Below are 26,084 nucleotides of genomic sequence, written 5' to 3'. Positions count from 1 at the left end.
CGATGCAGAGAGATGCGATGCAGAGCGATGCAGAGAGATACAGAGATGCAGAGAGATGCAGAGAGATGCAGAGAGATGCAGAGAGATGCAGAGCGATGCAGAGAGATGCAGAGAGATGCAGAGAGATGCAGAGAGATGCAGAGTGATGCAGAGAGATGCAGAGAGATGCAGAGCGATGCTGAGAGATGCAGAGCGATGCTGAGAGATATTGAGAGATGCAGAGCGATGCAGAGCGATGCTGAGAGATGCAGAGAGATGCAGAGAGATGCAGAGAGATGCAGAGCGATGCAGAGAGATGCTGAGAGATGCAGAGAGATGCTGAGAGATGCAGAGAGATGCAGAGAGATGCAGAGCGATGTAGAACGATGCAGAGCGATGCAGAGAGATGCGATGCAGAGCGATGCAGAGAGATGCAGAGAGATGCGATGCAGAGCGATGCAGAGAGATGCAGAGAGATGCAGAGCGATGCAGAGAGATGCAGAGCGATGCAGAGAGATGCGATGCAGAGCGATGCAGAGAGATGCAGAGAGATGCAGAGAGATGCAGAGAGATACAGAGAGATGCAGAGCGATGTAGAACGATGCAGAGAGATGCAGAGAGATGCAGAGCGATGCAGAGAGATGCGATGCAGCGCGATGCAGAGAGATGCAGAGCGATGTAGAACGATGCAGAGAGATGCAGAGCGATGTAGAACGATGCAGAGAGATGCGATGCAGAGCGATGCAGAGAGATACAGAGATGCAGAGAGATGCAGAGAGATGCAGAGAGATGCAGAGAGATGCAGAGCGATGCAGAGAGATGCAGAGAGATGCAGAGAGATGCAGAGAGATGCAGAGTGATGCAGAGAGATGCAGAGAGATGCAGAGCGATGCTGAGAGATGCAGAGAGATGCAGAGAGATGCAGAGCGATGCTGAGAGATATTGAGAGATGCAGAGCGATGCAGAGAGATGCAGAGAGATGCTGAGAGATGCAGAGAGATGCAGAGAGATGCAGAGAGATGCAGAGCGATGTAGAACGATGCAGAGAGATGCAGAGAGATGCAGAGTGATGCAGAGAGATGCTGAGAGATGCAGAGAGATGCAGAGAGATGCAGAGAGATGCTGAGAGATGCAGAGAGATGCAGAGAGATGCTGAGAGATGCAGAGAGATGCAGAGAGATGCAGAGAGATGCAGAGCGATGTAGAACGATGCAGAGAGATGCAGAGCGATGCAGAGAGATGCAGAGCGATGCAGAGAGATGCGATGCAGAGCGATGCAGAGAGATGCAGAGAGATGCAGAGAGATGCTGAGAGATGCTGAGAGATGCAGAGCGATGCAGAGAGATGCAGAGCGATGTAGAACGATGCAGAGAGATGCAGAGCGATGCAGAGAGATGCAGAGCGATGCAGAGAGATGCGATGCAGAGCGATGCAGAGATGCAGAGAGATGCAGAGAGATGCTGAGAGATGCAGAGAGATGCAGAGAGATGCAGAGAGATGCAGAGAGATGCAGAGCGATGCAGAGCGATGCAGAGAGATGCTGAGAGATGCAGAGAGATGCAGAGAGATGCAGAGCGATGCAGAGCGATGCAGAGAGATGCGATGCAGAGCGATGCAGAGAGATGCAGAGAGATGCAGAGCGATGCTGAGAGATATTGAGAGATGCAGAGCGATGCAGAGAGATGCAGAGAGATGCTGAGAGATGCAGAGAGATGCAGAGAGATGCTGAGAGATGCAGAGAGATACAGAGAGATGCGATGCAGAGCGATGCAGAGAGATGCAGAGAGATGCAGAGCGATGCTGAGAGATGCAGAGAGATGCAGAGCGATGCAGAGAGATGCTGAGAGATGCAGAGAGATGCAGAGAGATGCAGAGAGATGCTGAGAGATGCAGAGAGATGTAGAACGATGCAGAGAGATGCAGAGCGATGCAGAGAGATGCAGAGCGATGCAGAGAGATGCGATGCAGAGCGATGCAGAGAGATGCAGAGAGATGCGATGCAGAGCGATGCAGAGAGATGCAGAGAGATGCAGAGCGATGCAGAGAGATGCAGAGCGATGCAGAGAGATGCGATGCAGAGCGATGCAGAGAGATGCAGAGAGATACAGAGAGATGCAGAGAGATGCTGAGAGATGCAGAGAGATGCTGAGAGATGCAGAGAGATGCAGAGCGATGCAGAGAGATGCGATGCAGAGCGATGCAGAGAGATGCAGAGCGATGTAGAACGATGCAGAGAGATGCAGAGCGATGTAGAACGATGCAGAGAGATGCGATGCAGAGCGATGCAGAGAGATACAGAGATGCAGAGAGATGCAGAGAGATGCAGAGAGATGCAGAGAGATGCAGAGAGATGCAGAGAGATGCAGAGCGATGCTGAGAGATGCAGAGAGATGCAGAGAGATGCAGAGCGATGCTGAGAGATATTGAGAGATGCAGAGCGATGCAGAGAGATGCAGAGAGATGCTGAGAGATGCAGAGAGATGCAGAGAGATGCAGAGAGATGCAGAGAGATGCAGAGCGATGTAGAACGATGCAGAGAGATGCAGAGAGATGCAGAGAGATGCAGAGTGATGCAGAGAGATGCTGAGAGATGCAGAGAGATGCAGAGAGATGCAGAGAGATGCTGAGAGATGCAGAGAGATGCAGAGAGATGCTGAGAGATGCAGAGAGATGCAGAGAGATGCAGAGAGATGCAGAGCGATGTAGAACGATGCAGAGAGATGCAGAGCGATGCAGAGAGATGCAGAGCGATGCAGAGCGATGCAGAGAGATGCGATGCAGAGCGATGCAGAGAGATGCTGAGAGATGCTGAGAGATGCAGAGCGATGCAGAGAGATGCAGAGCGATGTAGAACGATGCAGAGAGATGCAGAGCGATGCAGAGAGATGCAGAGCGATGCAGAGAGATGCGATGCAGAGCGATGCAGAGAGATGCAGAGAGATGCAGAGAGATGCTGAGAGATGCAGAGAGATGCAGAGAGATGCAGAGAGATGCGATGCAGAGCGATGCAGAGAGATGCAGAGAGATGCAGAGAGATGCAGAGCGATGCAGAGCGATGCAGAGAGATGCGATGCAGAGCGATGCAGAGAGATGCAGAGAGATGCAGAGCGATGCTGAGAGATATTGAGAGATGCAGAGCGATGCAGAGAGATGCAGAGAGATGCTGAGAGATGCAGAGAGATGCAGAGAGATGCTGAGAGATGCAGAGAGATGCAGAGAGATGCAGAGCGATGTAGAACGATGCAGAGAGATGCAGAGAGATGCAGAGAGATGCAGAGTGATGCAGAGAGATGCTGAGAGATGCAGAGAGATGCAGAGAGATGCAGAGAGATGCAGAGAGATGCAGAGAGATGCAGAGAGATGCTGAGAGATGCAGAGAGATGCAGAGAGATGCAGAGCGATGTAGAACGATGCAGAGAGATGCAGAGCGATGCAGAGAGATGCAGAGCGATGCAGAGCGATGCAGAGAGATGCAGAGAGATGCAGAGAGATGCTGAGAGATGCAGAGAGATGCAGAGAGATGCAGAGCGATGTAGAACGATGCAGAGAGATGCAGAGCGATGCAGAGAGATGCAGAGCGATGCAGAGAGATGCGATGCAGAGCGATGCAGAGAGATGCAGAGAGATTCAGAGAGATGCAGAGAGATGCTGAGAGATGCAGAGAGATGCAGAGAGATGCGATGCAGAGCGATGCAGAGAGATGCAGAGAGATGCAGAGAGATGCAGAGAGATGCAGAGCGATGCAGAGCGATGCAGAGAGATGCGATGCAGAGCGATGCAGAGCGATGCAGAGAGATGCAGAGAGATGCAGAGAGATGCAGAGAGATGCAGAGAGATGCAGAGAGATGCAGAGCGATGCAGAGAGATGCGATGCAGAGCGATGCAGAGCGATGCAGAGCGATGCAGAGAGATGCAGAGAGATGCAGAGAGATGCAGAGAGATGCAGAGAGATGCAGAGAGATGCAGAGCGAAACGTAAACGTTGCTTACCAAAGGCCGCATTTTTAAACTTATACGGAGCAGAGGGCCATTGACAACCTGACCATTTTAATTTTTTTAAATTGTATTTATTTGGTTGTATTGGTTGTTGTTGGTTTAACCTCAAAATGTTTGAAATTTCCCATTTTTACTGTAAAAGTCATACTTTTTGTTGTTTGGACTTAACAGGAAGCCGGAGGGCCAACAAAAAATAGTTTGAGGGCCGCATTTGGCCCTCAAACTATTTACTTATAGCTTATTCTTGATCTTACAATTAAACATCATTATTGTGTCTGTAGAACCTTTACAGTTTATCATTATTATGGCTTTCTTTTGGAGCAGGTCAAATGGGTCAGTTTTGATACAAGAAAACAAAATATGGTTGGAGTGAAATTGTCTCATGCTAAATGCATTTAATATTACGACATTATCAATATTCATTTAAATATTCCCTCATGTTTTGTTGTTCCAAAAAACAGATAATTTTTTTCCTAATTTAAAGATAATTTAGTGGCTGTGTAAATGAACTCATTGGACTGTGAATTGTAATATAAAGGTGATTATTGATTCGAGTGGACTGTAAATGTGTTTTTAGGGTGGAAATGTGCTGACCTCGGCGCGTCTCTCTCTGCCCTCCATGGCCTCCAGAGCCTCTTTCCCCGAGTTCACCAACGTCACAAACTATCTGTGAGTCCCAAACCCCAAAGAATCTGTGTTGAAACATAAACTCTTCTGTTTAAAGTCCAGACGACACTTTCAACTGCACTTTTCAGTCAAAAAGAATATGATTTGATTTGCCTGCAATTTGATGACGTTTATAATGTCACTTCCTGGTTTGACATGTCCAGCCTATGACATAGGCAGAGGACGTTCCACAACTGTTACTTAGCAACCAGACTGTAAACAAGGGCCAAAACTCATTCAAATCGTACTATAGTTATGATTTGACGAATAATTACACCTGACAACATGTTTATTCTGTTAAATGATTGTTTAAACTGTCACAAAAATAGTGTAAGTTGCACATTTTGGATGGAACGGTGCTTTTTGATGACATCACAGAGAATTCAACTCTACTTCCTGTTATGTTCAACCTCATGTTCACAAACTGCAACTGGACTGAGGAAAAACTGTGATGATTATTCACCACAGCAACGAACACTAAACAACGTCATATTTACGAAAACATGTCATATGGACTTTAATTATAAACACTATTATTACAATGACCAAAAGGATCCACTTCATGTTAAATGCATGACGAGCGCCATCATCGCCGCCACCGTGGCTTTAATTAAAATTGTTTCCTTTCCAGGGGAATAATATTAAAAATATATATAAATGCTTGAATAATCTGGACAATCATTATATATGCATGTATATATGTATATGTATATACTTTTTATTATATATATATATATATATATATATATATATATATATATATATATATATATATATATAATATATATATATATATATATATATATATATATATATTTATTTATTTTTTGCTGTCTGCTGGTTTTAATGTGATATAATATAATAATATATTATAATTTGATATAATATAATATAATATAATAATGTTTCCTCAGGCGGGAGAACGGGAGCGGTGTGTGTCTGGACCTGCAGGTGATCGATAACGTCCCCGGGGCCAAAGTGGAGGAGGACACGGAGACGCATCACTTTCTGGCGGGAAATCTGTACAAGCCGCGCCGACGGGTAACGCCCACTGTTTAGGCTTCACACCCGGTTTTAGACCCGGCTTCAGACCCGGCTCTAGACCTGGCTTCAGACCCGGCTCTAGACCGGGCTTCAGACCGGGCTTCAGACCCGGCTCTAGACCGGGCTTCAGACCGGGCTTCAGACCTGGCTTCAGACCTGGCTTCAGACCCGGCTCTAGACCGGGCTTCAGACCGGGCTTCAGACCTGGCTTCAGACCTGGCTTCAGACCCGGCTCTAGACCGGGCTTCAGACCGGGCTTCAGACCTGGCTTCAGACCTGGCTTCAGACCCGGCTCTAGACCGGGCTTCAGACCCGGCTTTAGACCGGGCTTCAGACCCGGCTTTAGACCCGGCTTTAGACCCGGCTCGGTCCTGGTTTGGTCCCTGCATAATCCTGGTTTAGTCCAGGTGTAGTTCAGTCCTGAGTTCATTTTGTCTTCTTTAGATATATCCACAAACTTAAAGGAGGTATGGACGATTTTTCGGCGATTTGAGAACGCAGGCGGAAGTGCGCATGCCACTCCCCCGTGTGGACTGATACAACACACACGTGCTTTTGTTTATTAGCGCAACGGAGCGCATCACATCGCTCGTCTCCCGTAGATTTCTGTCCACTTCTGCATCAGCTCGAACTGTCTTTCTCCGTCTTCATTTTGCCCCGTACACTGAGGGAACTATATTATGATAGATCCATGCGATTGATACGTGGCAGGACAAATGATTTATCCACGCCACGAGGAAATATGATTAAAAATTTGCTGAAAAAAATCGTCCATACCACCTTTAAGTTCTTTCTAAGCAGATGTTATCACCTTGTTGACGTGTTTGGCTGCTTATCTGGCGCCATCTTCAGGACTGAAAAAAGTACAAAGAGCAAAACAGGTTTAATATTGATCATCTGTGGATAAAGTCATAAACATGGGGAGTTTTTAGTCAGAGCTTGTGTTTCTAGAACAAACCAATGGTAAATACAGTGGCCTTTCTGACCCCTCGAGACACATTGTATTGGCAAAATCATCTAAAAGTCCTGTTTACGATCTAGTTTTTTCTCTATAGTCAGTGCTATACTTCCTAACTCTTCAGATTAACTCTCAGTCTCAGGCCAAGGGCAACTTCTCGGCTCTCTCCAAAAACATCTCAAACGTCTGGAGTCTCCTTTTAGTTTAGTCTTCACCCTGTATTAAATTGACATGACACGGCTCCTTCTGTATCTAATTCTTCTTCTTTTGTTTGAGCTTTACATTTCTGGGGTAACGCAATTGTGCAGAAAGTCATTTGAATCTATAAAAGACATAAAAGTTCTATTTTTTTCCACTTTATTGGTCGGCTCAGAACACAAAAGACAGTCCTGTTTCTCCTGAGTGTGGGTTTTGTCTTTTTTGAGGTTTTCACTGTCTAAAGTCCAAACATTTCAGCTTACGATTATAAGTTTAGGAATGTTTTTATCTCAGAAAAAGTGTGTGTCTTACAGCCCTAAACTCCCCATGTTATATTTTAAATTACAATGTGCAATACGACACAGAGGAAAATTAGAATGTTAAACAGAAATGCTAGAATACTGTCTAAAACTCCATTTGTGCGATGTTTCGTGCTCAGTACCAGTCGCACTACAGCCGTCACTTCATGCCTCTGGGGGAGAAAGAGCGTCAGGATCGAGAGGTTTTCCAGAGAAACATGAAATATCGAATGGAAAGCTCCAAATCCACGAGACACAAACGGCACAAGAAGGAGCGCAGCATCAAGAAGGTACGTCCCTGGGCTGGTTTTGCATTAACAATCCCCTCCACAAATGCAAAAATGTATATACTATCTCATCAGAAAGTGTATATTTTTGATTTATTGTTAAGGGGAGAAAGTTGAGAGGTCAAAGAGCAGGATATTTAGTTTAGAGAGGTGTATAATGTGCTTGTATCGCAAACAAAACACACAGTTATTAAAGGGGAAAACGTTTTAAACCAGTCTTAGCCACGTCTATGAACACTTTTGTATATTGTCGGTTCACAATCTTAAAAATATGACTTTTAAATCTGTGTTTTTGCAATAGTTTTGTCGCTTGTTTCATTTGGAAATACGTCAAATGACCAGCAGAGGGCGACAAAGTGCTATGTGTGATATTTAAAGGTTCAAACCCAAATCTGGAGAAACATTTTTCAGACCTTTTCTTTGATTTAGTGTAATTTAATTCAATTGTTTAAATATTTTTGATGAATTAATAAGCGTATGCTGTAATTATAGGGTTTTATAGTTGGATATTAAGTATATTTTCACAGAGAATAAACGATTACTTAAAGTTCCACGACTGAAACAATTGTACCTGACTTTTTTTGGCTGATCGTTTCTCGAGGACAGAAGACCAATTAGCTGGAGTTGTGTGAACAAAGTGGAGGTGAAAGAGGTCAAAGGGCATGACCTTTTGCGGAGTGACGTTCATAAGGTGTTCGCGAGTTTCTAGACCGGAATTAGGATTGTCAAAAAACAGATAATAATCATACAAAAACCAAACACTCAGTTTGAACATGGATAAATACAAAAAATATCAAATAAATAGGATAAAATGTGACTTTTCCTGGTTTCAAAATCGATCGCTTGGTGTCGAATGGAGTTTGAAATGTTTGTATCGCAGTAGAAGAGGTACTCAATTTTGTGAAGTAAAAGTACAGATACGTGTGCCACAAATACTCAAGTAAAAGTATCACATTCACAAATCTAGTACAAGTACACTTTTTAAAGTACTTGTTTGACAACGTACTTTAAGAGTAAAAAGTAAAAGTCTTTCACGCCGTTTTACGTGTTAAATGTAGTAATTTTTGTACAGAATTGTAAAGATATTTGGTCAACAAAGGTCAATTTTTCTGATCGGTTTCTTTATTTTTGTTGTGAATTTTCTGTGTATATTTTAGTTTGCTCAGAGGAAGGTCTTGAACTGAAAATCACATCGTGTTCCACTTCTCTTTTGCCTCCATTTATATTGAAAATGCTTTGTTTTGCACACTTTTAAAGGGTTTATTGTGTAACTATACAGCCGCCACATTCACAGTTCCATATTCCAAAAAAAAAGAAGAAAAATGTATAAAATAGTAGTAAACTTTAGTAGAATTAAAGCTTTGAGCCTGGGAAAGGTGAAAGACATTATTTAAAGCTGGGTGTAAAATGTAAATGTAGATGTAAAATATGTGTTTTTTTGGACTAATTAATGCTCTCAAAAGTTTATTGTCTCCTGGAAGCAAACTGACACTTTGTTTTGCCGACCTCTCGCTGCAGAAATCCTATCCGCCGGCTGCTTCGGGCCACTTGGAGCTTTGCAGATTAAAGGCTGGTTTAGTTCCTGTTATGACTGCACGCTCAGAGCTTGTTTGTGCTTCTGGTCAACAGCGGCGCGGCTCTGACCCGAAGGACGAGAGCGCGGAGAAACCGAGACGCAACGTCAGCTGGCACGACAAAGGTAACACAAACACCGAGCCAAGGAGTGGGAATTACCCGGGATTAAAGGGAGCAGCGGCTGACGCGCGAGCTGCAGAGGCAACAGTTAGTGCGATGGGTTTACTGAATGTGAGCTGACCGCGCCTGTTGTAAATCTATAGAGTCTGTTTATCTCAGACCATTGAAATCAGAACAAACCCAGAGGAATGAATCCAGACAGACAGAAGATCATGTGACCATCTTTAAACTGGGCCTAATCCAGTCTGATTACTGGGATACTTTACATAAACTAAACCTTTATTGTCGCAAAAACATTTTAATTTGTGTGAAAAAAAATGTGTTCAAATAGTACATTTGAAATATTTGTATTTTGGATGTTTGTGTCACTTATAACTGAGCCGCGCACTGTGTCGCTGCAGAGCCAGTGCTGGTTCCTGTCGACTCTGAGGACGACAAAGGAGAACATTCAGAGAAAGAGGACGACGAGGGAATCACTTTTGTGGCTCGAAAAGTCGAGACCCCAAAACCAAGACCCAAATCAGGTGAGGGTTTAACAAGATAGTTTACTTCAGTTAAGTACAGTACACTTAGTGGAGTAATAATGAATATAATGTTTCTAATAACACTCAAAACCAGGGAAACAACAATAATATGTGGAATCTGACCATGAAATGTCCTGCGATGAGACCCCCAGAGCCCCCAGAGCCCCCAGAACCCCCAGAACCCCCAGAACCCCCAGAACCCCCAGAGCCCCCAGAACCCCCAGAACCCCCAGAACCCCCAGAACCCCCAGAGCCCCCAGAACCCCCAGAGCCCCCAGAGCCCCCAGTCTCAGCGCTTCAAGTGTTTTCAAGTGTTTTGTAGTTGCCGAAACTCATCCTGGTCCAAACTGCTCAGCCTTTTGGACATGAAAGGCCAAAAACACACAATAGCGTCCCCTAGTGGTCTCTCCCTTACACACAGTATCATGATGTCCTCAGCTGTAGTCATCACTCTCTCTCTGTGTCCTCAGTCCCTGCTGCTGTGGAGGTCTCCAGCAGCCCCCTGGCCAGTCCGCCCTCTCGTCCCCCCAGCGTGGACACTCCTCTGCCCTGGATAGGCGGCGTGGGCTCCCCTCCGCCCTGCGTCTCCGTGGAGGCCACCAAGATCATCCCCGTGGACCTTCAGCAGGCCTGGAACCAGAGCATCTCCTCGCTCGAGAGCATTTCCTCCCCTCCGGCGCCCCCTGCTGCCGACACCGTGCACCCCAGGATCAGCGCCCTCTCCCGCATCGGAGCGCCCCGCCCGGCCTCCTACACGCCCTCCAGCTCCTCCAGCTTCTTCAGCACCTCCAACACGCAGCTGGTGCAGGGCTCGTTTCTGTTCCCGGAGAAGGCGCCGAAAGAAGAGGACGAGGACGAGAGTTCTCACGAGTCACAGCCTTTAATGTCCACGCTCAAGCCTCCAGCACCTCCTCCTCCGCCCAAACCTCCAGGCGCCGCACCGGGGCAAGGGCGCAGGAAGAACCCCCGGGTGTTCCTCCGGAGCCTGGTGACAGCGCCTCCTGCTGACAGCACGGAGCCGCGCAGCAGAGGGCCCACTCAGCTGTAGAGATGTGCGAGATGTGTCAGTGAGATCATCTGAACATCTCTGTGGACGCTCAGCACAACTATCATCTCCACCACGCAAACATTATGAGTTAGAATTAAGACATTTTAACTTATTATTTATTTCAAATGGTGAGAAAGAGTTTTTAGTTCTCAACCAACATAGAAAGGATTACTTTGTGTTCTTGGCTCAGATTTTTCACGATTAATTAGTAATGAAATCCATTTGTTCTTATTTCTGGTTTAGTGTCACTTTTATCTCCTGGTTATGTTTTCTCTCTGTGACAGAACAGAACAGCTTCAATATTAGATTTAGATTAGATTTATTGAAGACAGACTTGGCAGTAGAGAATATTCCACGCGGCGTCGTGAGCTGCGTCGATCACATCAGAAAAAAGATCAAACGTTCTGATAAAAGTTAAAATTATTATAGAATAGAAGCACATTTTGGCTTCAGGGTTTGCACTAATGCCCTAAGAACTGTCATATGTCTTTTATTCCTTCTGTGATTAGACTCTTGAACTCTGTCTGAGGTTTTCTTAAGAATCATCTTTATAAAATCATTTTTTATCGCCTCTGAACGTAACGTCATGGCAAACACTGGAAGAAATGACAATCTTAAGTAAGATCCTGTATTGCAAAAGTGCTTATTAAGTTATATTTATCTTGGTTTGAGTTTATTTTCATTGTCTTAAAACCCATATTTGCCAATAAAAACATGTTGGGTTGATCTTATTTCATGAGCTAGAACTTTTTTTGCTCATTTCAAGTGAGAAAAAGCTTTTCCTTTCCTTATTTTTAGTAAAAGTATACATCTTATGCTTGTTTCTTTGTCAAATCTTACTTCAATATATACTCAATCAATATAAATACTACGTAATTTAAGCACTTATTACATTATTTACTTACATGTCAAAGGTTTCTAATTTCAATTTATTTTTTTATTCTTAAATTTGACCTGCAGATTTTCTTATTATTTTACCTCAAGTTAAACCACTAAATAATCATTTATCGAGTCAAATATTTACTGATTCTGTTCTAATATTTAAAGTGCCTCTGACAGGTCTGAGAGAATTATATTTAAAATGTAGCAAAAAATTATCCAAATTTGATCCGAGAATAGCATTTTTTTAGGTTATAATGTTACTTCCTGTTTATCTTTTGTCACTTTTTTCTTTTTATTTGACAAATAAAAATATATGAGAGCACATTTATTTTTGTTGAATTCACGTTTAGATGGAAAAAGCAGTGGTAAATTCTGTATAAATTGTGGATGATGTCATTTTGTACAGATTTTTCAGCTACGTGTTTGGTGTATAACCATCATGTACATTTACAGGTTCAAATACACCAAATAAAGTGAAAACTGTTCATAATCATAAAAACCTGTTATAAGCACTTTAAAGTCTGAGATCTTTAAACATGCGGTGTATATGTTTTAATTTGTATCTTAACTTAAAGTGACTGACGGGTTTTTACAATTTTCTCATTTTGACTTTATTTGGTGTATTTATACCTGTTGTACATATGAATTATAGTTTTATCCCTTCTTTATTACGTTTGTGTCGGTGAGTTGAACCCGGTCTGCGCTAACAAAAAATAAAAATACGGTGTTTGGACCAAAGAATGCCCATTTAGACTTAGTCATTAGTCGTTTATTGTTCATCACCAGCAGCGATTCACCGTCGGAAAGCGGAGGAAATAAAACCTAAACTGCAGTTAAATTCAGTCATAATTAACCCATAACTCCACCAGAATCCTAATACTTGTACAGAACTTTCATCTTGAAGTATATTTTGACAGAGTATTAGTTTATTATCGATGACGACCAAAGGAAAGACGGTTGTTTATGCTATAAAAAAGTCGTACCGTTGTGTCCTCGTTCAGCTGTAGAAACTAAAGTGTATTTTATTTATTAAAACTGGCCTTATTTTGACTTTTGGACCATTTAAATGATTGATTTCAGCCTCTCTCGTCTGAATGTTTGTATCGATTAACCCGACAGTTCCCTCTACGCGGCACAAGAACCTAATATTTAAATAAACATACCGAGGGTGTTTTCTAAATGGAGCCGGTGTCTTTTTTTTTGACAATCAGACCAATTTCAAATGCAATTACATGTGTAGGTGTGGCCTAATTAAGACGCCTGTTCATTTACTGGGAAAAGGGAAACAACTAATCCCACTGTATTTAAGAGAGTTTCTGAACAAAGAGCTTTTATCACAAAGTTTAGCAGAGATAAAACACAATAAAGCTCATTAATTATGTACACAAGTGTAAGTGGAGACCCAATGAAATAAATAAAAACACTAAAATAACTAAACATTCTTTCTATACTTTTTCAATAACGTTATATATTAATATTAATGTCCTAAACAGCAAAAAATAACTATAAATGTTTAGCATCTGTACAAACTTGGGTTGTATTTACTTTGACTTTAGTGTACTCTTCTACGTGTCTAAAGAGGTTCGAGGTTCAGTACCTCGTATTTGTCAAAGTTTAGGGTTGGCTTATTCTTGTCTTTATCTTGTGTGATGGGAAGTAACTGAATACATGTACCACAAATACTCATTTAGAATAACTGTTTTCTGGTGCAGTTACTTTTTGTTTTGGTGATATTCAGAGTAGAAGCTGTTATAGTGAGAGGGGGTCTGTGGGTGAGGGTCTGTGGCTGAGGGTCTGTGGATGAGGGACTCTGGCTGAGGGACTCTGGCTGAGGGTCTGTGGATGAGGGTCTGTGGATGAGGGTCTGTGGATGAGAGTCTGTGGGTGAGGGACTCTGGCTGAGGGTCTGTGGGTGAGGGTCTGTGGATGAGGGTCTGTGGATGAAGGTCTGTGGGTGAGGGTCTGTGAATGAGGGTCTGTGGATGAGGGTCTGTGGATGAGGGTCTGTGGGTGAGGGTCTGTGGATGAGGGACTCTAGCTGAGGGTCTGTAGATGAGGGTCTGTGGATGAGGGTCTGTGGATGAGGGTCTGTGGATGAGGGACTGCGGGTGAGGGTCTGTGGCTGAGGGACTCTGGCTGAGGGTCTGTGGATGAGGGTCTGTGGATGAGAGTCTGTGGGTGAGGGACTCTGGCTGAGGGTCTGTGGGTGAGGGTCTGTGGATGAGGGTCTGTGGATGAGGGTCTGTGGGTGAGGGTCTGTGAATGATGGTCTGTGGATGAGGGTCTGTGGATGAGGGTCTGTGGGTGAGGGTCTGTGGATGAGGGACTCTAGCTGAGGGTCTGTGGATGAGGGTCTGTGGGTGAGGGTCTGTGGATGAGGGACTCTAGCTGAGGGTCTGTGGATGAGGGTCTGTGGATGAGGGTCTGTGGATGAGGGACTGCGGGTGAGGGTCTGTGGCTGAGGGACTCTGGCTGAGGGTCTGTGGCTGAGGGTCTGTGGCTGAGGGACTCTGGCTGAGGGTCTGTGGATGAGGGTCTGTGGATGAGGGGATTCTGAATGAGGGTCTGTGGGTGAGGGACTCTGGCTGAGGGTCTGTGGCTGAGGGTCTGTGGATGAGGGTCTGTGGATGAGGGTCTGTGGATGAGGGTCTGTGGATGAGGGTCTGTGGATGAGGGTCTGTGGGTGAGGGTCTGTGGGTGAGGGTCTGTGAATGATGGTCTGTGGATGAGGGTCTGTGGATGAGGGTCTGTGGATGAGGGTCTGTGGATGAGGGACTCTAGCTGAGGGTCTGTGGATGAGGGTCTGTGGGTGAGGGTCTGTGGATGAGGGACTCTAGCTGAGGGTCTGTGGATGAGGGTCTGTGGATGAGGGTCTGTGGATGAGGGTCTGTGGATGAGGGACTGCGGGTGAGGGTCTGTGGCTGAGGGACTCTGGCTGAGGGTCTGTGGCTGAGGGTCTGTGGCTGAGGGACTCTGGCTGAGGGTCTGTGGATGAGGGTCTGTGGATGAGGGGATTCTGAATGAGGGTCTGTGGGTGAGGGACTCTGGCTGAGGGTCTGTGGCTGAGGGTCTGTGGATGAGGGTCTGTGGATGAGGGTCTGTGGATGAGGGTCTGTGGATGAGGGTCTGTGGATGAGGGTCTGTGGATGAGGGTCTGTGGGGAAGCGGTCACGTGTTTTTTGGGAAGTCGAAAGTGAAAGTGCTGGATGCGGAGGAGCGACGCGGTGAGTCAAAAACCACAAACTTAATCTGAATAATCAGTTGTAGAAACACTTTAAGAACACGTGATCACCTGAAATAAGTTCATGATGGCACTTTAGTGTGAATGTTTGTTATGAACTTCCATAAGCAGTCGAGTTGAACTTTAGAAATGTAGAAATGTAGAAATATAGAAATGTGCACCGTTATTTTCTCGGGCTGAAGTCAAATGCATCACGTTTAACACGTTTGTTACAGATACATGAGACAAACATTTACCCAAATAAATCTATCACATATACTTAGGTAAAGGTATCAAAGTGCGTGTTTAAATGTTTACTTTTAGACTAAAAAGTAGACGTTTTTTCCACTGATGTTTTATAACTGATAAGAGTAAAATGTGTTGATAAGGCAAGTTTATTTGTAGAGCACATTTCATACACAGGGCAGTTCAAAGTGCTTCACACAGCAGGAAAAATGCATTCAAATCACAAAGAAATTACAGAAACAGAAATACAATAAAATTAACTCATAAAAAAATAAAAATAAAAAAAACGCCTAGCCACAAAGGGTAACGTGTTTTCGGAGTCCAACTGATAAATAACTGAAAAACCGATTTACTCAATGTTTCTAGACTTTTATTGATGTTTTATTTGCTCTAGGTCAGAATTTTTGGTCAAAAGTTCTTTTTTACTTTTCAGTCCAGTTGATAAAAGTAGTGGAGTAGAAAGTACAGATTCCTACTCTCAGACGTAGTGAAGTTTAAATAAAAAGTACGATAAATACTTTCCACCACAAATGTTTAGCTGAAGCTTTCTGAGGTTTGTTTTTGAGATTATGAACAGAAATCTAATAAATGTCTTTTCTTCCAGTTTAAAAATGTTCAGAGTTATAATAAAACCCGAGACTGGTTCAGGACTTTACGGTCATCCTGTGTGAGACCAGGGCGCAGTTTGAACGCTGGACAGTAGCGGAGCTGTGGAAGAAGATCACAGATGAATCAACCTACAACTCAGGTGTGTTTACGTGTGTTACAGACTTAATGTCCAGCTTTAATTTGTGTTTTAGAGTTCTGTGTCTGTGTCTTAAGAGTTTTGAGCCGCACACATTTAGCTTAAAAAGTCTTAAACTTAAATTGTCTTAAAGTGCCCCCTACAGGTCGGACCACTCATTGACCTAACATGCAGTTAAGATAAATGTATTTAAAATTTAGCTAAAAATTATAAACATTTTATCACAGAATATTTTTAGGTTTATAATTTCACTTCTTTGGAGGAATGGGTTTTAGATCTCCTTTGTCAAATCCAAAAGTGCTTCTATAATCATCTCATTTCTGGATAATTTGGATGTCTAAAATATTGTCCTGTACATTTATTTTGAGATGAAATATGCCGTTTATTTTGTTTAAAAAAGTTGTGTTTTTAGTACTGACTTTGCTATTTTTATTTTATTGGGATTGAACTTATATGTTTTTATATTGTATACTTGTACGGTACCGGTTTTGTTTGTAATTTGCTCATTTAATAATAATACATATATATTATTTATTTTTTTAATCACTTCCTGTTTGTAACACTAGCAAATTACCCAGCAACGACTGGGCAAAAGCTCATCTAATGTCACCAGAAAAGAATGTTGAGGCCCACAAAGTCCAAACACAAAGTCCATTTATTAATTGACTGAATACATCAGCTTCTTAATGATTTTACACTTTTTACACTTTTTACATGTACATTTTTCTTTGCGCAGAGTCAGGACTCGAGCACTAAACCTTTAGCTTGATGTCACCATGAACGTGCTAAAATGTAACGCCTCAAACCGTTCAGAAAGTACTTTTACATTTCAGCCCTTTTCAAAACTGTAGTAGAATGATCTCTGAAGTAAAAGTAAGAAGTATCCACTGTAAAATGTACTTAAATTGCATATGACAGAATAAAATACACTATGTACTTCCTGGTTGGACATGAGCAGCAAATGTGACACAACCATTACCTAGCAACCAGACTGTAAACAAGAGCCAAAGTTCACATAAATGACACCAAAGTTATGATAATAATAATAAGATAAGTAAGATAATAATAATAAGTACTTTTACTAGAGTTTTTGTGTATCTGTACATACATAAAAACTGTAGTAAAAGTACAGAATGCGCCCGCTCCGTGAACAGTGTCCACATGTTACTTTCTGTGTGTTTGAGGTTCTTTGGTTAGTCTTACGTTGTGTTTTTGGCCTCAGATCTCCATCAGCTCCTCTTCGGGGGCAGAAGGCTGGATGACGACGACCGTCTGTACGACGTTGGGATCAGGAATGGCTCCGAGATCAATTTGATCCAAAGATCAAATGGAGCTTCTGGAGCCAGCCGCAGAAACAGCATGGACCGCTTGGCCGACTTCTGCAAGTTACAATGACACAACTGATACGGAAGAACCTAAATGTATTCATACTGAAACACAAGAGTTCACCAAATGGCCCCGCCCAGTGCATTGTTTGTAGCGCACGTCTCAAAATCTGTTTCCAGAGTATTAAAAACGATGTGACATCAGTGTTCTCGCGGGGCTGAGTTTTGATGATGGCTGTGGGTGCTAGCAAAAAGTATTTAAAAATTGTCCGTGGCTGCAGAGCCGCGGCGCGGTCAAATGGCCCAGCAGTTTCGGGAGCCGCGGCATGGCCATATAGCCTCATGGCTAACCCTAACCCTAAGCCTGACCCTAACCTTAACCCTGACCCTAACCTTAACCTTGACCCTAACCTTAACCCCGACCCTAACCTTAACCTTGACCCTAACCTTAACCCCGACCCTAACCTTAACCTTGACCCTAACCTTAACCCTGACCCTAACCTTAACCCTGACCCTAACCTTAACCTTGACCCTAACCTTAACCCCGACCCTAACCTTAACCTTGACCCTAACCTTAACCCCGACCCTAACCTTAACCTTGACCCTAACCTTAACCCTGACCCTAACCTTAACCCTGACCCTAACCTTAACCTTGACCCTAACCTTAACCCTGACCCTAACCTTAACCCTGACCCTAACCTTAACCCTGACCCTAACCCCAAGACCTAACCCTGACCAGGTGCGGTCAAATAGCCCAGCAGTTTCAGGAGCCGCGGCACAAAATAGCATTGCAGTTTCGCGGCTCTGTAGACACTCCCACGGGGCTCAATATGGAAAGCCAATATGATCACACACGGCGTATGGCGGCGTATTTTCTGACATTTTTTCAAAATAAAGTGGCACTTTTAACGCCATGCCCCGACTGACGTTACGCCGTGCGTTGCAAACGAGCCCCGTTATTTACGGCAGACATAAGTGGCGGAGTTTGATCATATTGGCTTTCCATACTTTTGGGTACCGTGCGAGCGAGGTGGTGCCTGCACGGCCAAGCGCAGCAGGCGGCGCGAGCAAACAGCACCACGGCGCCAGTGGAGCGGCGCTCCTCGCTCGCGCGTTCGGGTGCCGCGCACGGTTATCTTAAAGGGATTGTCTACAGAGCCGCGGCGCGCGGCCGAAACTGCCATGTTATTTTGTGCCGCAGCTCCTGAAACTGCTGCAAGTTAAAAACATACAAATACAAAAATAACATTTTATTGAAATTGTCGAGGCTAGAGATATCAAGATGAATTGGTTAATTGATAATTGTGACTCAGGTCACAATATGATCGTAAGAACTAAAATATACCTGTAATAATCGTGATAATTGTTGACAGCAATAATGATTCAATTCAGTTCAATTTACTCAAACTACTTTTTTGTTTTTGTGACAAAATCATTAGAAAGTTTGATTTTATTGTACTTGTACATTATAATAAAGTACATTTCACTTCTATTTGGTGCCAACAATCGTTGATAATTTGATATTGTGACATTTCTTGTTGGAATAGTTCCTTTTTCTGAAGCATTCATCACTAAAGATGAGATTCAGGGACTTGTTCTAAAATAGTTTGTAAAAGTAAAAACAATATTAAAAAAATGGGAATATTATTTTGGTAATTTATTTATTTACTGCTCTGTGTTTTTAGGTCCAGGATCTTTTTTTTTTAGCTTTCTTATCAGTCCGAGTGATTAAGCAGCAGCAGTTTGTGTACACGGCTTATAGAACTAGTGGTTTATAATAAATATCTAGATAATAATGATTAATAATCAATATTTCTTCATTGTTATTGCTGTCCACACAAATTAAATGGTGTTAAAACGGGTTGTCCACAAAGTCTGTGTATCGTTATTTCTGTATAACATGTGTTTTTGAATAATTTGTCTTATAATAAATGAGTGTTGCTGTCACTAAAGCCATTTAAACAATACGATCACGTCCGGCTGTGGCAGAAAACACAGCGGACGGAGCAACGGATGTGGACAAAGACAGCGGGGCTTGAGTATAAGTTTTAGAAGTTTTCAGGGAACTTCAGTGTCAGTGGAATAAGAGAAGCCACAGCCTCACATTAGCTCTGTCAGACTGAACAGTCTATAAACCCCTAAAACTGAACTATTCAAACATAACAGCGTTAAACAGTCAGAATCAGACTCACTGAAGAAGCTGCTTCTCTCTGCTCCTCTTCACCTCAAACTAACATGTCATGTCTGAGTCAGACTTGTTTTTAGACACAGTCCTCACAGTTCCACAGTCCACATAATAAAGCCTGTTGTTGCTCACAGTAATAACTGCACACAGACGTGAGCAGCAGCAGCAGCAGCAGCAGCAGCAGCAGCAGCAGCAGCAGCAGCAGCAGCAGCAGCAGCAGCAGCAGCAGCAGCAGCAGCAGCAGCAGCAGCAGCAGCAGCAGCAGCAGCAGCAGCAGCAGCAGCAGCAGCAGCAGCAGCAGCAGCAGCAGCAGCAGCAGCAGCAGCAGCATCAGCAGCAGCTGCTCCAAAACAAAAAAGAAATTGCTCCAAAACATAAAATCTACAATAAGACAATATTTTGCAAAAACTTGAAATCTATAAGTTGAGGTTTAATATAAAAACATGACATAACTGTACAAGTAAAAATCAGTGCATAGATATAACTATTAATGTTTCTAGCCCCCCCCCAGGAGTCACGCCCCGTCCTCAGAGCGCCTGTTCTTCTTGAACCAGGGATGGTGGCTCAGCTGGTCCAAACTTATCCTCTGTTCTGGGTTCAGAGTGAGACAGGCCTGGAGGAAATCACAACATTCTGCAAAAGAACAAACACCACACATTTTAGAGTGAGGCTCACAAACGTGCACTGTTGCTGTGAGCCGGATCGCCACCGCACAGAGCCGACCCGTCACTTGTTTCGGTGGCTTCAGGCTTGTTTTGCACAGAAATATATATGTTTTCTGTGATATCGTGGCACATTCCAGGCAAAGCAATAGCATCTCCTTGGTGATGTGACCATAGAAACCATAGAAAGGTTACACAGTACACCTTTAGTGTTTTGTCTGTACTTTTGCTCGTACCTTGCGACACGCCACTCGGGGCAGAGATGTTTCCCTCCATAGCGTTTTGGGTCGTGAAGTCGCTCTGGTCGTTTGAGTGCAGTAGTTCATACATCAGCGCTCCCGTCTGCCACACAGAGGTAGGACCCGGGCAGTAACTGTTGTTCTGGAAGTACTCGGGGGGCGCAAAGTCGAAGGTCCCTGAAATAAAAGAGAAAAACACAGAAATAAGTTTATAGGTTGGTAGATAAATATAAAAAAGCGTGTGCAGCAATGAGCATGTGAAGGAATCAAACACTTTTCACAGTTAAGGAAACATTTTATTAGTTTTGAAGTATATGAAATGGTTTGCTTTATTAAAATGAATTTGTCACCTGCTTTAGGTTTGGTTAGCCTTTCATTTTACATTAAAAACTTAAAATAGAAGAAAATATAGTTTTGGCCTGTTTATGGCTAAAGCAGTTAACACATTACCATGGGAACCAGAGCTATGTCATCACTTCTGTGGCCGAGAATCTAGCACTGATTCTGTGTTCAGGGATGTGTTTGTCTCAATGCTAACGCTACTGCTAACGCTAACGCAACTCTAACGCTAATGCCAACAATAATGCCAACAATAATGCTAAGGCTAATGCTAATGCTAACGCTAATGATAACGCAACTCTAACGCTAACGCCAACAATAATGCCAACAATAATGCTAAGGCTAATGCTAATGCTAACGCTAATGATAACGCAACTCTAACGCTAACGCCAACAATAATGCCAACAATAATGCTAAGGCTAATGCTAACGCTAACGCTAACGCTAACGCAACTCTAACACTAATGTTAACAATAATGCAAATTTTGAGGCATTATAAATATTAAAGTAACGACACAAATAAAAACAATTGGATATGTCTTTACTTTAAATGTTAGTCATGTTTATTTTATATTTTAAGTTTTAATAAAAGTCAGCAATAGCTTTGAGAGACACAGTAAGCTGGTACTGTGCTAAGGGCCCATTATTGTGTGCATTTGTCGAAGCAGTAGTAGTAGTAATAGTAGTGATGATAGTAGTAGTGTTGCTACAACCACTACTCCACTACTACTATTAGTGATTACATTACTACTACTGCAATAACCACTAATATAATATAGGTTGTTTAGGATAATTACCAATGAATTCGCTTTGGAAGGTCTGAGATTGGACCACACAGCTACAACCAAAGTCAATGATCCGGATCCTGGGACCGGACTCTGTGGTCTGGACCAGGAGGTTTTCCAGTTTAATGTCCCTGTGGAAAACCTTTTTAGAGTGAAGGTCCACCAGCGCCTCCACCACCTGCTGCATCACCTCCTACAGGACAACAAGAAAACTGTATTCAAGACAGAACAACAGCTGTGTTTATCAAACTTTCACACCAAGAGGCGCCATTTAGGGCCAGACCTAAACCAGTCCAGACCTAAACCAGTCCAGATCTAACCTAAACCAGTCCAGACCTAAACCAGTCCAGACCTAAACCAGTCCAGATCTAACCTAAACCAGTCCAGACCTAAACCAGTCCAGACCTAAACCAGTCCAGACCTAAACCAGTCCAGATCTAAACCAGTCCAGATCTAAACCAGTCCAGACCTAAACCAGTCCAGATCTAAACCAGTCCAGATCTAAACCAGTCCAGATCTAAACCAGTCCAGATCTAAAGCAGGATCATATGAGGTCTAAAGCAAGTCTAAAACAGGATTACAATATGACAGGAGTCGTTGGTCTTATTTTATTTGTGAAAAACTCAATCAATATTTGAATTATGAGGAAAAAAAGAGCCTCAAAAACAAAATAACCAAGATAATAACAACTAATATTAAAAATTATATTCACATTTTCAATTGTATTGTTTTAGCTTTATATACTATTTTACTGTTTATGTCCTAGTTTTATTCTATTTTAGGAGTGTTTCCTCTTGTAAATAAAGTTGGTTGATTTGGATTTTAAGATAACCTACTTAAAGTTTGATGTCAACATACAATTTTAAAAATGGAAAAACTCTGAAATAGTTTCCTGACTGTTCTGCAGTACGGCATTAAACTCATCTATCTTCCTGGAGACAAGTAATTGACACGACCAGGGCAGTTACAGGTCAGATCTGTGGAAAAGGCGACCCAGATCATGTTAAAAATGCGTGTTTTGGCTCAGGAGTTTTTTGGACAGTATAACACCAACTTACTTTTGTGACTAAATACCTGCATGGTAGATTAGTTTAATGCCATACTGTGGCGCATCTCCATAAACATCTCCACAGTGGGCCCTCCAGAAAAGCCCCTTTAAGCTCAACATGTCTCTGTGTGTGAGCGTACCTTGGCTTTTTCCTCAGGCAGCGGTACATTTTGCAAACAGTAGTCGAACAGATCTATTGACGGAGTGGGTCGTTCCATCACCAGGACGATGTGGCCGTTGTCCAGGTTGAACCACTCCAGGAGAGACACGCTGGGGCTCCGTCCGATTGGCTCATGATTGGGGGCGGCGAGGGCCATCAGGAGAACCTCAGCGGGGACATCGTGCACCTTGTTTTTGAACTCCTAAGAGTGAGAAAAATACTTTATGACACAATAAGTGCTGAATGCAGTTTAAAAAAAAGAGCAGCAAGAACAAAACATACAATTATTGATATTTTAAAAGTGCTATAAATGTCTCCGCAAACACCAAAATGCCCTGGCGTCTTCGTGTTGTGTATAAAAACCTACTAAACCCTGTAGTTTTGTCGTTTTTTCTGTAGTTCAACAAGCTTATTTTTGTGTTCATTTAGCAGCTCGTGTTTCGGTTATTGCTCCCGGACATGTTTAAACTGCGCAAATTAAGCTTGATTTAGAAAAAATAAGAAGTATTTCACTTACCATTGGAACAAACAGCACGGTCGGTTTGTGGATGTACTTAATGGCCACCTGAAAAGCAGAAAATAGAACGTCAAATAATGTGGAAAATGAACTTCTTTGGTCCAAGTTTGAATCAAAAAAAATATTTTGAACTTTTTTACTTTTGACGCACTTAATATATAGGAATATACACAAGATAGATGGTAGAAAAAGTACAGAGTGCCCCTTTAAGTCATTGTGGTTGAAAGACTCACAGGTTGTTGGTCTGAGATCCGGACTCCGGCAAACACAGCTCCATATCCTCCTTCTCCGAGCTGCTTGTGCTGCTCATACTTCAGCTTGAAGTCCGCCTGATCTGAAGGACAAAATATATATCATTATTGTCATCCTTTATACTTCATACTCATTTATAACATGCACATTGAGGCGAGGTGGAGAAGCGTCTCACCCACCTCTAATTTAGGCTGATTTGACGTGTTTCAGTCTAGGTTAAGTCCTGGTTTGGTCCTAGATTTATATTTTGGTTCTGGTTTAGTCCTAGTTGAAGTATGTATCATTTCTCTTACCTGCTGCTTCAATCACTGTCTTCATTGCAGTCCTCACACTCTTCTTCTTCTTCTTTTCCCTCCTTTTGACCTCTTGCTGGACTCCTGCTAAAGTCACGGTCGACCTTTCAGACCGAGATCTTTTGGGCTCGTTGTCGGATCCTAAGTCGGCGTCCCTGGATCTCCGTTTCTGACTTTTGTGACCGCTTGGTTTATTGTCAGAGCCGACTTTAGGGACTACAGGATCTAAACACAAATGGATTTATACATGAGTGCTGAGTTACACAAGGATTAGTCTTAGTTTAGTCCTGGTTTCATCTTATTTATGACCTCGTATTTATTATTGGTTTAGTCCCAGTTTAAGCACACTCGTACGCTACAACTTTGGCTTCTCAAATTGTTCAGAATATTTCCAAACTGTTCTTCACAAACCTTGAAAGACCTGATGTCCGTCTGAAGCGAGCTCCTGATTCGCTACCATAGCTTTAAAAGTTGTAAAATGGCTGTTGAACGTGGCTACACTGTGGTAAACGCTGCACTTCCGTCTGCTTTTCAAATGTTCTGAGGGGTTTTCCCCTACCTTTTATAGGGGCGGTGCTTTGTGCTGGTGCTTTGTGACATCACATACTGTTCACGCCCAGAATATGGCCAAAGTTTATTTTTAGAGCACAATTTGTTCACAAAATAATTTAAAATGCATCAAGAACAAAAAATGTGCATCAAATGACAAAACAAACAAATAAAAACATTAAAAAGAAGAAAAAGAAGAGTGCAGATACAATAACGCAGAGCTGAGCAGAGCCTGGCCCCCTGCTGTCCATGCGCGGTACTGCACATGACCATTACCCACATTAGGCTTTTATGCAGATGAATGTGCTAAAAAGGTCTAGATTAAAACAAAAATAAATAGCTGTGAAGTAGAAAGTACCTGCTCTCAGATGTAGTGAAGTGAAAGTACAAGTATTGAACATTTGCTTGAGTAAAGTACAGATACTTAGAATTGCATTATAACCCATCTGATAATGTGCGTTCCCCTTTAAATTAGTTCGCTGCATTTTTTTGAATTTCTCCTGTTACCACGGTAACCGCCAATCACGTGACACTTGCGTCAGCCTCACGTGCGGGAGTGTCAGAGAATCACAACATCTGCGCACCTTCCTTCGGGAGATGGTGGGAAAGTCAGAACGAGAACGGCTCCAGGTAAAACACTCTGTAAACCATCGTTTCATGTTTGTATGAATTGGATCTAAGTGTTTTGTCCCTCAACCTGCAGATGCCGCCGGTGTTTTATTCCCTTGTGGCTGTGCTATTATAATGGAAGGAACTAGGTGAGTGTTTTGCCTAATGCTAACCGGTGTTAGCCGCCGCCAATGCTAACACACATGATTTGCATGATTTCTATCATATACTGTCTGAATTTAATTGTGTTTAACCAGATTCTCAGTCTGTTAACTCTTGAGTAAATGGCCACATTGGGATTTATGTTTTGATTTGTGTGGTTGTTTGGCTATTGTTTTATTAACTGCTAAATGACTTTAAATGGATTATGCACAACATTTCTATTATCTTGCATTTAAGAAGTATAAATGTATGTGTACACAGAGATATTAATTTGGGTCTGTTTATGCAGGCTAGGTTCACCTGCTCACTCCCTCGTCCCTGGAGACAGGACCACAGTATGAGTCCTTTTGAAGTCCTCACCTGATGCTGCTGGTGCCTCACCCACTCATTCCACTGGACAATACAGTACATCCACAATACTCATTTCCCTCATCTATTTCCCGCCTGCTTTCACTTTGTGCATAGTTGTGGATGGAATTTTTGGGATTTCTATCATATGCACATAGTGCAGAGGACTTTTGACATTGATTGTGCAATTGTAGATACATTGTAAATATTATTGTAGCATTTTCTGTAAATACATTAACCAAAAAGCTCTACATTGTGTGTGGAAAGTGTTATTAAGAACCGTCTCTTTTTCCTTGAGTCGAACCTGAACCGGCCTAAACTAATACAAACTTTTAGGTCTGTGCTATTAGCCCACGTGTTACATATAACTGCATTACTTTAACTTTAGTACTGTATTACAAACCACCACTGCAAGAGCTACAGGGGCACATATGGACCAGTAGCATCTCTTAGTGGAACGTATCATTCCGATCTGTTCCACAACCTCCAGGAAACTGCATGATTCGTCCGGGTTTGAACGTAACGCGATGTATTTTATCTGAGGTATTTATGGTGATTACAGTCAGTAACTGCTTAGATCTGTGAAAATCCCACATCATGAGCTGCTGATGTTTGGCTCAGGCTAAATAAACCGCTTTCATGTTGATTTGTGCAACTACAGAGCACAAATCAACATGGAACAGGCACGATCCGTCCTGCTGTCCACTGCACTGCATTTATTTCTATTTTACCACCAAACATGCACCTTTTCTAAAATGCAAGTCATTAAATTATACATTTCAACACTGCTGCAGTAGAAAATTGATTGATTGATGGATGGATGACT

The 26,084-nt window shown here is 42.7% G+C and overlaps 2 protein-coding genes and 1 long non-coding RNA gene across 3 annotated transcripts in view; 2 read left to right on the top strand and 1 right to left on the bottom strand.

Moving 5' to 3' along the window:
• The window catches only part of slc9a5 (solute carrier family 9 member A5), a 58,439-nt gene extending 47,684 nt beyond the window's left edge, over positions 1–10,755 (top strand). Inside the window, exons 11-16 of the mRNA XM_072465850.1 lie at positions 4,552–4,643; positions 5,555–5,681; positions 7,280–7,429; positions 9,056–9,125; positions 9,523–9,645; positions 10,116–10,755. Coding sequence (XP_072321951.1) covers positions 4,552–4,643; positions 5,555–5,681; positions 7,280–7,429; positions 9,056–9,125; positions 9,523–9,645; positions 10,116–10,693 — 1,140 coding nt within the window. The 3' untranslated portion in view covers positions 10,694–10,755. The remainder of the gene's footprint in view (positions 1–4,551; positions 4,644–5,554; positions 5,682–7,279; positions 7,430–9,055; positions 9,126–9,522; positions 9,646–10,115) is intronic.
• A 4,006-nt stretch (positions 10,756–14,761) lies between these two features.
• LOC140381359 (uncharacterized) lies at positions 14,762–18,632 on the top strand. Its single transcript, XR_011931243.1, has 3 exons — positions 14,762–14,799; positions 15,646–15,789; positions 17,009–18,632. It is a non-coding gene; the product is annotated as an uncharacterized lncRNA (long non-coding RNA).
• Positions 18,633–19,810: 1,178 nt separating this feature from the next.
• LOC140380733 (serine/threonine-protein kinase pim-2-like) lies at positions 19,811–24,050 on the bottom strand. Its single transcript, XM_072464640.1, has 8 exons — positions 24,002–24,050; positions 23,591–23,815; positions 23,279–23,379; positions 23,046–23,093; positions 22,509–22,730; positions 21,333–21,513; positions 20,195–20,374; positions 19,811–19,929 (listed from the first exon to the last, which is right to left on the bottom strand). Exons 1-8 carry the CDS (start codon positions 24,048–24,050, stop codon positions 19,811–19,813), a joined length of 1,125 nt encoding a protein of 374 aa, XP_072320741.1.
• Between the last annotated feature and the right edge of the window lie 2,034 nt (positions 24,051–26,084).

Source organism: Eucyclogobius newberryi, unplaced genomic scaffold (genome assembly GCF_026437365.1).
Source record: "Eucyclogobius newberryi isolate DKJ021-1_F unplaced genomic scaffold, fEucNew1.0.hap1 SCAF_5, whole genome shotgun sequence".
In the NCBI taxonomy this organism is placed as follows: Eukaryota; Metazoa; Chordata; class Actinopteri; order Gobiiformes; family Gobiidae; genus Eucyclogobius; species Eucyclogobius newberryi.
Note: the sequence above shows the minus strand (reverse complement) of the source record. Positions and strands in the feature narration are given on the sequence as shown.

Bases quoted from the DNA above. Each gene is read 5' to 3' on its own strand.
- LOC140380733 (XM_072464640.1), bottom strand. From the start codon at position 24,050: ATGGTAGCGAATCAGGAGCTCGCTTCAGACGGACATCAGGTCTTTCAA. The intron at 23,380-23,590 runs GTAAGAGAAATG...TTTGTCCTTCAG, and splicing joins GACAGTGATTGAAGCAGCAG to ATCAGGCGGACTTCAAGCTG. The intron at 19,930-20,194 runs GTACGAGCAAAA...GTTCTTTTGCAG, and splicing joins CCCGAGTGGCGTGTCGCAAG to AATGTTGTGATTTCCTCCAG.